The 13,437-nt window shown below is 47.3% G+C and overlaps 1 protein-coding gene across 4 annotated transcripts in view; it reads left to right on the forward strand.

The window, feature by feature from the left end:
* Positions 1-13,437, forward strand: part of grm3 (glutamate receptor, metabotropic 3) — a 192,326-nt gene that overhangs the window by 175,715 nt on the left and 3,174 nt on the right. For all 4 annotated transcript variants that reach the window (XM_052034258.1, XM_052034261.1, XM_052034257.1 and 1 more), the window contains 2 exons: positions 1,710-2,776; positions 11,526-11,700. In XM_052034258.1, the coding sequence (XP_051890218.1) occupies positions 1,710-2,776; positions 11,526-11,700 (1,242 nt within the window). The remainder of the gene's footprint in view (positions 1-1,709; positions 2,777-11,525; positions 11,701-13,437) is intronic.

The following is a 13,437-nucleotide window of genomic DNA, read 5'->3' on the forward strand; positions in this document are numbered from 1 at the left end:
GTGCCAGAGCACTCACACACAGGCTGAATAACAGAGCCATAGAGTCACACAGCACGGAAACAGGCCCTTCGGCCCAACTCGTCCATACCGACCAAGGTGCCCATTTAAGCTAGACCCATTTGCCTGCGTTTGGCCCATATCCCTCTAATCCTTTCCTATCCATGGACCCGTCCAAAGGTCTTTTAAATGTCGTTATTGTACCTGCCTCACCCACTTCCTCTGGCAGCTCGTTCCACATACCCACCACCCTCTGTGTGAAGAAGTTGCCCCTCAGGTCCCTTTTAAATCTCTCCCCTCTCACAAACCTGAGCCCTCTAGTTCTTGATTCCCCTTCCCTGGGAAAAAGACTGTGCACATTCACCCTATCTATGCCCCTCATGGTTTTATACACCTCTATAAGGTCATTCCTCCATCTCCTACTTTCCAAGGAACAAAGTCCCAACCTGCCCAACCTCTCGCTATAACTCAGGCCCTCGAGGTTGTGTGAGGTGTGTATGGACTCCGGGAAGTCCTTTAGTGAGTTGCCACACAACACTTCATTGAACAGAGATACAGTGCATGGGATCAGGGGTACACTGGCCTTTATTGCAAAAGGATTTTAGCGCAAGTTTAGAGATACCCTGTTCCAGTCACACAGAGCATAGTGGCAAAGCTTCTGAAATATTGTGCACAGGTCTGGTTGTTCTGCTTAAGGAAGGATATCCATGTGACAAAGGAAATGCAGCGAAGAGTTCACTCAATCCCTGGGGTGGCAAACGTGTCATATCCCAAGAACAGGTTAACAACTAGACTCTGGCGGGAGAGAGCTCTGCAGTGTTCTGAAGAAGTGACTGAAGTGCATTCCCATTAGCCAAGTATCCAACCTTCTGCCATCTTCCAGCGTTGGCTGTGAGGCGAGATTTTGATTGTGATAAGTCAGACAGCGGGTACATGAACTGCTTGATGTTGCTTCGAATCTAGAACAAGAGGATACTGTCAGGGAATCCAAGGGTTGAGGGGAACAGGCAGGAAAAAATGGAGCTGAGACCAAAGTGAAATCATCCATGATCTCACTGAATGATAGAGCAGGGTCAAGGGGCCGAATGGCCTGTTCCTGCTCCTATTTCTGATTTTCTTATATTCTAAACACAGAATGACACCCGGCTGCTGACGTATCAGTGGAGCAAGGCCTTGTAGGTAGAGTGGGGAAGGGTACAGACAACCAGGGACAGTTGTGATTTGTACCGACATTGGGCAGAAGAGGATAGACTCATAGAGTCATACAGCATGAAAACAGACGCTTCAGTCCAACTCATCCATGCCGACCAAGTTGTCTCTTTGAGCTAGTCTCGTTTGTCTGTGTTTGGCCCATATCCCTCTAAACCTTTCCTATCCATGTACCTGTCCAACTGTCGTCTGTAATTTTACCCACTTCCTCTGGCAGCTCTTTCCCTCTGTGTGAAAAAGTTGCCCCTCAGGTCCCTTTTAAATCTTTCCCCTCTCACCTTAAACCTGTGCCCTCTAGTTTTAGACTCCCCTACCCTGGAGAAAAAGACTGTGACCATCCACCTCATGTTTTTATAACCCTCCATGAGGTTACCCCTCAGCCTCGTAATGAATGTTGGTACAAACTGGACCTCGTTGGTGTGGGAGCAGTTTCCCCACTTTGTGAATAAGTTTAGGATTATCACCAGCTGATGTTCACTGTCGGCCTTTTGTCTTTCCTCCAGCCCCTTTCCACCCCCCGGGCGACGTGGACAGCGAGGTCAAGTTTGATGAAAATGGAGATGGTATCGGCCGATACAACGTGTTCAACTTCCAGAAGGTGGCAGGCAAGTACGCTTACATCAGGGTGGGCCAGTGGGCTACGACTCTGTCCCTGAACACAGACCTGATACACTGGCCCAAGCGCTACATCCCCACCTCGCAGTGCAGTGATCCGTGCGCCCGGAATGAGGTCAAGAACATGCAACCCGGAGATGTCTGCTGCTGGATCTGCGTCCCCTGTGATCCCTACGCCTACCTGGAGGACGAGTTCACCTGCAAGGACTGTGGTCCTGGTCGGTGGCCGAACGAGGATCTGACAGGCTGCTATGACTTGCCGGAGGAGTACATCAGATGGGGGGATGGGTGGGCCATTGGGCCAATCACCATCTCATGCGCTGGGATTGTTACCACCCTCATGGTTGCCTCCGTCTTTGTAAAGCACAACAACACACCTCTAATCAAAGCTTCAGGCCGTGAACTCTGCTATATTTTGCTCTTTGGAGTCTTCTTTTCCTACTGTATGACATTTTTCTTCATTGCTAAACCCTCGCGCGCAATATGCACCCTGCGTCGTCTGGGACTGGGCACGTGTTTCGCTGTGTGCTACTCTGCACTGCTCACCAAAACCAATCGTATTGCCAGGATATTTAACGGTGTGAAGGAAGGCACCCAGAGACCAAGGTTTATCAGTCCCAGCTCTCAAGTGTTCATCTGCCTGAGTCTGATCCTGGTTCAGATTATTATGGTGTCAGTGTGGCTCGTGTTAGAGGCTCCAGGTACCAGGCGGTACACTGTTCCTGAAAGAAGAGAGACTGTTATTCTGAAATGTAATGTGAAAGACTCCAGTATGTTAATGTCACTGACATATGATGTGGTACTGGTGATCCTCTGTACGGTCTATGCCTTTAAAACAAGAAAATGTCCTGAAAATTTCAATGAAGCAAAATTTATTGGATTTACCATGTACACGACCTGCATCATATGGCTTGCCTTTCTTCCTATATTTTATGTGACTTCCAGCGATTATAGGGTAGGTGTTGAATTCTTTCCATATTATCATCAAGCGTAAAGATCCAAATGTTTTGTGGCCGTGGAGATGGCGGAAACATATTTTTGTTTATTTTCAGTCTTGGGTATAAGTGAAGAACTGGCAATGTTGCAATAAATGTTTAAATGCAAGAGAAATTCGAGAATCGTGGAGCTGGGAACTGAAGAGGGATTTGCCGGAATATCAGCTCCTCATAACCTGTAAAACTGTGTTTCTCTGTCAGATACTGACTGGCCTGCCAAATATGACCAGCATTTTCAGCTAATGCTCAATGCAAAATGCTGCAGATCAAACACAGAAGAGTACAGCACAGGAACAGGCCCTTCAGCCCACAATGTTGTGACAAACTAATTAAACGTAATTAAACACATAACTAAACTACTCCCTTCTGCCTACACAATGTCATCTCCCTCCATTCTCTGCACATCCATGTGCCTGTCTAAGAGCCTCTTAAACCCCTCTATCGTATCTGCCTCCACCACCACCCCTGGCAGCACATTCCAGGCACCCACCACTCTCTGTGTAAAAAACTTGCCCCGCACATCTCCTTTGAACTTTCCCCCTCTCACCTTAATTGCGTGTCCTCTGGTATCTGGGGAAAAGATTCTGACTGTCTACCCTATCTTTGCCTCTCATAATTTTCTTCTATCAGGTCTCCCCGCAGCCTCCACCCATCAGATGCCAGTAATTTCAAATTAAAAGTAGAAAATGCTGGAAACATTCAGCAGGTCAGGCAGCATCTGTGGAGAGAGAAACAAGAGTCAACATTTCAGGTCAATGACATTTAATCAACACAGTTTTCAGTTTTTATTTCAGATGTTTGGACTTTGCTGTTGGCTTTTTATCTTCTGTAGTTGGTGCCAGTTTGTCTGAAGTCCCAGTGTTGGTTCTTGGTCACTTCGTTTGCAAGTCTAATCACATATTCCATGTAAGGTTAACATAAAACTGGAACTTTAAAATGATTATGGCACAGTTCATTGAAATAATTCACCAAGAAGTGATAAAGCGACTGTTGGTGTCTTGCACCTTTCACTGTGCTCTGCATAACCGTGGCTGCAGTAGCGTATGATGCCGTACAGGATTTGTTACTCAATGAGCAACCCAGAGCCATGGATTAATGACTGGGAAATATGAGTTCGAATCCCACCATGGCAACTGGGAAATTTTATTTCAATTGAATAAATCTAGAATATGAAATAAGTATCACCAATGGCGATTCCCCTGAAACTATTGATTTGCCGTTGCCCTGTCCCAGTCTGGTCTAAATGTGACTCCAGACCAACATTTAATTGACTATTAGCTGCCTCTGAAATAGCCCAGCAAACCTCCCAGATCAAGGCCAAGTCGGGATATGCAAGAAATGCTGGACTGTGGCCAAGCCAATACCGCTTGAATTATCCAGAAATGGCTGCCCAAACAGGGTCCACGGAGAGACGTTAGCAACATTTAAAAGCCATCTAGACAAGTGCATGGCTGGGAGAGGTTTACAGGGCCGTGGGCCAACTGTGGGCAGATGGGACTGGCTCGCTGGCTAACACAGCCGGCATGGACAGGTTGGGCCAAAGGTCCTGTTTCCGTGCTCTATGACTCTATGACTCTATGATTTAATTCTTCAGTCATTCCCATGAACAGGTCTTTGTTTCCAGAATCATCTTCTATGTTTATGTGTCACCAGCATTTTTTCCTGATAAAATATCAATTCCAGTGTAAAATTGTGAGTTTTGCCCCAGGAGGGGTTGGTGAGGTGGTTCCATGGGAGTAGTACTCGTACAGATCTCTCGAACTTGAACCTGCCCTTGACCCTATTGGTTGCTCCAGCTGGAAGGTGTTGGGGTCTGGCTGAAAGGGCCTCAGCTGTGAGGGGGTCGAGTAACCTTGTTGCTATGAGGTAAGCCCAGGTAGGGTGTCCATGTCACTGAGAAACTCTGAGAGAGTGGTCCTGTGGGGACATTTGGAACTGCGCTCAAACCAGAGTCAGCTCATTGAAGAGATCCAGGGTGAACCCTGTGGGGAAGGTTCTTTCTGAAGGTAAGTTCATGTTTTATCTTCATGAGTGACTACCTTCGTTCTCTCTGATTGGTCTTCATACCCTGCTGATAACCTCCATGGACACTTGGAACCCTCCCCACCCCCAAAACTCTCCTCAACACACTCATGCTTCTGTCTGACCCCCTGATCTTCTCCCCACACACCTCAGACTCCCTTCATCTCCTCCCAGCTTCTGACATCATTCCCACTCTCCCCCACCCCACCCCCCATCATCTGCCTATCACCCCCCTCACCTGGAACCACCTATCAACTGCCAGCTCTTGCTCCACCCCATCCCTCCATCTTTTTATACTGGTTTTTTCCCCTCTTTCCAGTCCAGATGAGGGGTCTCATCCCAAAATGTCTACTGTGCATTTCCCTCCATAGATGCTACCTGACCTGCTGAGTTTCTCCAGCTCCTTTGTGTGTTTCTCTGGATTCCAGTGTCTGCAGTCTCTGGTATCTCTCTTGATGTCTTCCCTAGTTCCTGATCATAGTCCTGATATCATCACATGCCACCTCAACCACCAGACCGCACCTCTGCAGTTCTCCCCACCACATTTCACCTGGATCCTCCACACCCCCCCCCATCCCTCTAGCTCCTTGCCCACCCCAAAACTGCTCATCACTAGCCGCTGAACCCGACGCTCTCGCTGTAATCTGGCGGGAGGTTGTAGAGTAGAGCTGTTATTGCGCACCACAGGCTGGGATTTGCTGGTTCTCACACAAGCAGTGCTTTGGATGTTGTGTGCAGTGGAACTTTGGATTCTGTTGGCCCTGCACCAGACTGTTGCCCCTACATCATCCCACCCTCTCAATACCTCCCACAGCTAGAGAACACCCTGGTTCACCCGAATGGAGCAATGAACATTTATCAATGTGCGACTACAATAGAAGGTAATGGACACATAACACAGTGCACCTACCTCAGACCCAGTATTAATCTAAAATGATAGGTATCCACTGGCTGCTATCTGTGCTGCTCCAGGGTTGAATGAGGCAGGTACAGTATGAGAAACATTAACGAGACCAAAACATGGTCAGTAACTAAAACGTTTCACTATCTTCTGGAGGAGCAGCACCTCATATTCTGCCTGGTTAGTCTACAAACCAGCGGCATGAACATCGAACTCTCCCAACTTCTGGTAAACTGCTCCCCATCTGTCCCTTTTCCTGATCTACCCAGCTCCCATCACTCTGCCTCTTCCCCCTCCTCCATCTGCCCATAAATATGTGGGGGGTGAATGGTATTAAAGTCGGCCTTGTCCTCGGCCTCCTCGCTCCCAGGGTGAGGCCAAACACAAACTAGGGGAACGGTACCTCATTCCCCCCGGGCACTCTGCAACCCGACAGCATGAACATTGAATTCTCCTTCAGGTAAACTGCTCCCCCCCCCCCACCATCCCTTTCTCTCTCTCTTCCTCCTTTCTTTCTTTTTCAATCTTTTTATTGAATTTCAAATTAATTCAAATTAATATACGTAACATTAGTGATTATACAAATGTGCAAAGAGATCGGGATAACAGTTAATATATACTCACAAGGAGTAAAATATATAATCTGGACCTCCCACGCTTTTGCTAAGTGAGCGTGATACAAAAAAAATTGAAAAGAGATTTAATTATATGAAAAGAAAACCCCCAAATCAAAAAAAAATAAACAAAAGCAAACCAAAAACTTCAAAAAAAAAACTGGTCTGATATTTCTTCGGTTAAAAAAAAACATTATTATGTGGTTAGCTCCGCTCCTCTATATTCAAAGGTTATTGAAAGGGATTCGAGAAAGGTCTGCTTACCTCATATGGAAATACTGAATAAATGGACTCCCAAACTTCCTCAGATTTAAGCAAAGGGTCAACAGAGCCACTCTGAATTTTTTCTAAGTTTAAACGTGTTATAGTTTGAGAAAACCATTGCAATGTGGTAGGGGGTATAGGGTCCTTCCATTTAAATAAAATGGATCTGTTGGCCATTAATGTAACAAAAGCAATCATATGACAAACAGAAGCAGATAAGTGGCCAGAATCCATCACTGGTAACCCAAAAATTGCAGTAATAGGATGAGGTTGTGGATCAATATTCCATACAGTTGAATCTCTTCCTCCCACAGCCACCCCAGCCCCCATCATCCTGCCTCTTTCCCCTCCTCCACCCCGTCCTCTGCCCATCCCCCACACACCCCTCCCACTGGGTCCCCTCCCCCCACTGTTCCCATCTGCCCTCCCCACCTCTCTCCCCTTTATTCCATGCCCCACCTTCCCCTCCTATCAGATCCCACCATCTGCAGCCCTGTGTCACCCCCACCTCTCACCTCCCAGCCTCTGTCACTATCACCACCCTCCCCTCCCCTCCTCCATCTGCCTATCCCCCCCCCCGACCTGGATCCACCCATCACCTGCCAGCTCTTGCTCCTCCCCTTCCTTCCACTTCTTTATACTGGCCATCTCCCCTCTATCTTTCCAGTCCAGATGAAGGATCTCGACCCGAAACGTCGACTGTCCATTCCCCTCCATAGCTGCTGCCCGACCTGCTGAGTTCCTTCAGCTTTTTGTGTGTTGCTGGGCAGTGATTAGCCAGATTAGACTTGTTCTGCTTTCAGTGAATAAGACATACCTGGGCAATTTTCCACATTGTAGAGTAGGCGTCAATACGGTGACGATGATGCACACATCAATATGTTTATACAAAAATAATCTGTCTGGAGTTTTCGTTTGGATGTTAATTCTTCTATGAACAGTGGGATTTCACAAGATGGATGTGTACGTAACTAATCAGTGGGAGAGCAAGAATCCAAGGTCACTGAAAGTTGGTTATACAACCCCTAAATCCCCATAACCCATCAAATGGTATCTCTATCTCCCCAGTCTGAACAATCCAATCTTTCACTAGATCCAAGGGAGGGATGAAGAATAAGCTACCATTTGCTTAATCTCAAGGACCCAATGGTGTGGGGTGACCCTGTGAAAGTAGGCCTCATATCATGCTATGTCAGTGTTGGAGATCAGAGTGACCTGTCCCAGTTTTCTTCTCAACACATATCCATCTGCATTGTTTTCTCTACCTTGCAGAGGCCAGACAGCAGCCCTCAGACACTTCCCCTTACCTACCCTAGACCAGAACCCCACCAAGGGTCATCAGGCCACTGTCTCTCGTACCACCACCAACCCCTTCACCTCGAGATCTCCCCTCCACAGCCTCCAACTCATTGTTCCTTAACCCCACACTGGCCGTTTCTATCTCTTACCCAAGATGCACAAACCAAACTGCCCCAGTAGGCCCACTGTTTCTGCCTGCTCCTGCCCTACCGAACTCGTCTCCTTGTATAACCAGTCCAGGCGAAGAGTATCGACCCAAAACATCGACTGTCCACTTCCCTCCACAGATGCTGCCTGACCCACTGAGTTCCTCCAGCGCTTTGTGTGTTGCTCCAGGTTCCAGCCTCTCTGCAGTCTCTCTTGTGTCTCCCATTGTTTTCTCCTATATTTTAGCAATGACTATATGGACAAGGTTAAACCTTTCATAAGTGTTACACCCTGTCCCAGAGTTAACTCTGCCAATTGGCTTTACAATTGGCTTATGAATAGCAGAAATGTGTGTGGCGATGCATTGCCATGAATTCACTGTGACAAGACAATCCAGCCAGAGAATTCATAGAATCCAGCCAAGTTACTCATAGAACAGGATTCGTAGGAAAGTTTGATCACAGTGAAAGTTTGGGCAGCATAGTGCAACTGCTAGAACTGCTACCTCGCAGCTCCAGAGACCCAGGTTCAATGAGCTCGGGTGCTGTCTGTGTGTGGGGTTTGCGCGTTCTCCCTGTGACCCCGTGGGTTTCTTCCAGGTCCTCCAGATTCCTCCCACATCCCAAAGATGTGTGCGTTGGTAGCTTAATTGCCCGCTGTAAATTACCCCTAGTGTGTGGAGAATGCGGGGAGAATAAAAATCTGTCGGATTACTGTAGGTAATGCATGGTGGTTGCTTCTCTCCGTGCTGTCTCTCTGTGACTCTTCGACAATTTGTTGAACTGCTCCCTGCACTATTTTCACAGTTAATGTTTCACGTAATTCAGTATAAGAAGACATTTAATCAGCCTTAGGAAATAGTTTTCTCCCTTTCTTCTAATGAATAAATTTGCTTTTTGACAATTAACTATTTTGATTCTCTGTGGGATCTGGACGTTGCTGGCAAAGCCAGCGCTTATTAGACTCAGAGAGTCATGGATTTGTAGATTTATACAGCATGGAAACAGGCCCTTTGGCCCAATTCGTTCATACCGGCCAAAGTGCCTACCTGAGCTAATCCCATTTCCTGGTGTTTGGCCCACATCCTGCTAAACCTTTCCGATCCATGTACCGTCGAAGTGATGTTTAAACATTGTAACTCTACCCGCCTCTACCACTTCCTCTGGCAGCTCGTTCCACACACCCACCACCCTCTGTGTGAAAAATTTGCTTTAAATCTTTCCCCCCTCACCTTAAACCTGAGCCCTTTAGTTTTAGACTCCACTACCCTGGGGAAAAGACTGTGACCATCCACCTTATCTGTGCCCCTAATGACTTTATAAACCTCTATAAGGTCACCCCTCAGCCTCCTTTGCTCCAGGGAAAACAGTCCCGGCCCGTCCAGTCTCTCCTTATAACCCAAGCCCTCCAGTCCCAGCAACATCCTCGTGAATCTTTTCTGCATCCTTTCCAGCTTAAAGACAACTTTCCTATAGCTGGGTGACCAGAACTAAACACAATGCTCCAAATGTGGTCTTACCAACATTTTGTACAGTTACAACATGACGTCCCAACTCCTGTACTCAGTGCCCTGACCGATGAAGGCAAGTGTGCCAAACGCTTTCTCTACCACCCTGTCTACCTGTGTCAACACCTTTAGAGAACTATGTGCTTGCATCCTCGGGCTCTCTGTTCTACAACACTCCCCGGGGCCCTGCCGTTCACTGTGTAAGTCCTGCCCTGGTTTAACTTCCCAAAATGCATCACCTCACATTTGTCCAAGTTAAATTCCAGCAACACACACAAAATGCTGGAGGAACTCAGCAGGTCAGGCAGCATCTATGGAGGGAAATGAACAGTTGACATTTCGGGCCGAGACACAAAGTGTTGACTATTCATTTCCCTCCATAGATGCTGCCTGACCTGCTGAGTTCCTCCAGCATTCTGTGGGTGTTGCTCCAGATTCCAGCCTCTGTAGAATCTCGTGTGTCTCTGAGTTAAGCTACATCTGCCATTTCTTGGTCCACTTTCCCTGTTGATCTAGATCCTGTTGTAACCTGTGACAACCTTCACTGTCCACTATCCCACCAATTTCAGTGTCATCTGCAAAGTTACTAACTATGCCACCTATCCATTCATCCAAATCATTAATAGAGATGACAAACAACAGTGGACCCAGCACCAATCCCTGTGGCACACCACTCACCACTGGTCACAGGCCTCCAGTATGAAAAACTGCCACCCTCTGACTCCAAGCCAATTTTGTATCCAATTGACTAGCTCACTCAGGATCCCATGTCAGGGCACTGAGTATAGGAATCAAGACATTATGTTGCAGTTGTGTAAGTTATTGGTGAGGCCGCACTTGGAGCACTGTGTACAGTTTTGGTCACCCTGTTATAAGAAAGACGTGATTAAGCTGGAAAGAGCGCAGAGAAGATTTATGAGGATGTTGCCAGGACTCGAGGGCCTGAGTTACAGGGAGAGGTTGGCCAGGCTGGGTCTTTATTCCTTGGAACATAGGAGAATGAGGGGTGACCTTATAGAAGTTATGAAAGGCATAGATAAGGTGGACGGTAACAGTCTTTTCCCCAGGGTAGGGGAGTCCAAAACTAGGAGGCATAGGTTTAGGGTGAGAGGAGAAAGATTTAAAAGGGACCTGAGGGGCAACTTTCTCACGCAGAGGGTGGTGAGTGTGTGGAACGAGCTGCCAGAGGAAGTGGGTGAGGCAGGTACAGCAGGATCATTTAAGAAGCACTTGGATAGGTACATGGAGGGGGCGGGGCTTGGAGGGATATGGGCCGAACGCAGGAAATTGGGACTGAGTGGGCACTGTGGTCGGCATGGTCTGGTTGGGCCGAAGGGCCTGTATCCGTGCTGTATTGCTCTATGACTCTCTGTGATCTCACCTTCCAGACCATCCTACCATCCATGAGTGATCTTGTCAAATGCTTTGCTAACGTCCATGTAGGCAACGTCTACCACCCTGCCCTCATCAATCCTCTTGGTCACCTCTTCAAATTACCCTTCCATAAATGCCCCTGAGAAGGTGGGGGGGTGAGTCACTTTCTTGAACGACTGCAGCCCTTCGAGTGAAGGTCCTCCCACAGTGTGTGGGGGAAGGAGTTCCGGGATTCAGACCCAGTGACCGGTGAGCTATTTCCAAGTCAGGATGGTGTTGGAGGGGAACTTCCAGGCAGTGGTGTTTCCATGCACCTGCTGCCCTCATCCTCCTTGGTGTTTTGGGGGAATTCAGAGTAACCTGGGTGAGTAACTGCAGTGTGTTTCATAACTGGTGCACCAGCGATGGAGGGAGTGAACGTTAGACAGTTAATTAAATTGTGTGCTTTGTCCTAGGTGGAACTGAGCATGTGGTACTGGATTCTCAATTAAGAGATACCACTTCGAATGCCAATCATATGTATCTTTGGTCTATGGCTCAGTATTAGTCTCAGCTGTCTAACAATTGCCTTTGTTCCACAGGTTCAGACCACTACAATGTGTATCTCAGTCAGCCTGAGCGGCTTTGTGGTGCTGGGCTGTCTCTTTGCACCCAAGGTCCACATTATTGTGTTCCAACCACAGAAGAACGTAACGAGCCACAGACTCACCATGAACAGGTTCAGTGTCAGTGGGACTGTCACCAGTCACTCTCACTGTAAGTACAAAGGGGATCGATAGCACAGATGTTTTACACTCACCCCCATAGCGTTGGGAGCACTGCCCTTCCAACTCTGAGAAAACACGCGAGGTCCCCCTAGCCACCTCAGACACGACATTTCCAAATCGTTAGCCATTGACATATTATTCAACCAAAAGGTATTTTCACCAGGATGCCTTTCCACATTCTGCCCACTCGCACGAGCATTTAAAACGGACATCTGACACGTTTTTATACAGCCATCTGTCCAGTTAATGGCAGCAGAGGATATTGGTAATTGGTTTATTATTGTCTCATGTACCAAAATACAATGAAAAACTTTTGTCTGCATGTCATCCAGACACATCACTCCATACATAATTACATCAAGGTAGTAAAAAGAAAACAGAATGCAGAATATAGTGTTACAGTTACAGAGAAAGTGCAGTGCAGGCAGACAAATAAAGTGCAAGGGCCACAATGAGGTAGATTGGGAGATCAAGAGTTCATCTTTTCATGTGTGAGAGGTCTGTTCAAGAGTCTTATAACAGCAGGATAGAAATTGTCCTTGAGCCTGGTGGTACGTGCTTTCAGGCTTTTGTATCTTCTGCCCAACAGAAGGGGGGAGAAGAGAGAATGTCCAGGGTGGGAGGGGTCTTTGATTATGTTGGCTGCTTTCCCGAGGCAGTGGGAAGTGTAGACAGAGTCAATAGAGGGGAGGCTGGTTTGTGTGATGAACTGGGCTGTGTTCATAATTCTCTGCAATTTCTTGCAGTCTTGGGTAGAGCAAAATCATGCAAAATTCCTAGAAAAAAGTATAAACAAGTGCAATGCCGGAGCAGGAGAGTCCTGTCCTTCAGATCCAGTCTCCCACTCAGAACATGGTTTACCCATCACCCAACCACATTCCCCATCCTTCGGAATCTTCCTCAAACCAAAGTCCCCACAACCCGTCGGCCCATTGGAGAGAGGGTTTCAATTCCTGCTGCCTTTATTGGGGAAAGATACATCCTATTTTCCTTCTCTCTGTAATTATGAGAATATGTTTCCCTGTCCACAATACTCTCACCAGAGGAAATTGGTTTGACACATCTATCAACGTTTCAAGTACATGCACCAGATTTTGCCCAACTCCTGTACTAACCCTGTTTGACCAACATGTTGGCCTATGGCAGTGAACTAGATCTAAACCTTTGCAATCCTATATACTGTACATCCAGATGTCTTTTAAATATCCTTGTTCTACCCACCTCAACTACTTTCTCTGGCAGCTCATTCCATATAAGCACCACCCTCCCCTAAAGAAGTTGTCATGTGAACTAGACCTTTATCCCATGTGAATGGTAGGGTCCTGAGGAGTGTTGTAGAACAGGGGGACCCAGGAGTTCGCTGAAAGTGGCGTCACGGGTAGACAGCGTGGTGAAGAAGGCATCTGGCAAGCTGGCCTTCATCAGTCAGGACATTGAGTACAGGAGCTGGAATGTTATGTTGCAGTCGTACAACACGTTGGTGAGGCCGTACTTGGAGTACTGTGTTCAGTTTTGGTCACCCTGTTATAGGAAAGACGTCATTAAGCTGGAAAGAGTGCAGAGGAGCTTTACGAGGATGCTGCAAGGACTCGAGGGCCTGAGTTATAGGGAGAGGTTGGGCAGGCAAAGACTGTTCCTTGGAACGTAGGAGACGGAGGGGTGACCTTATAGAGGTGTATAAAATGATGAAGGACATAGATAGGGTGAATGCACACAGTCTTTTTCC

This window comes from Pristis pectinata, chromosome 19 (genome assembly GCF_009764475.1).
Source record: "Pristis pectinata isolate sPriPec2 chromosome 19, sPriPec2.1.pri, whole genome shotgun sequence".
Taxonomy (NCBI): Eukaryota; Metazoa; Chordata; class Chondrichthyes; order Rhinopristiformes; family Pristidae; genus Pristis; species Pristis pectinata.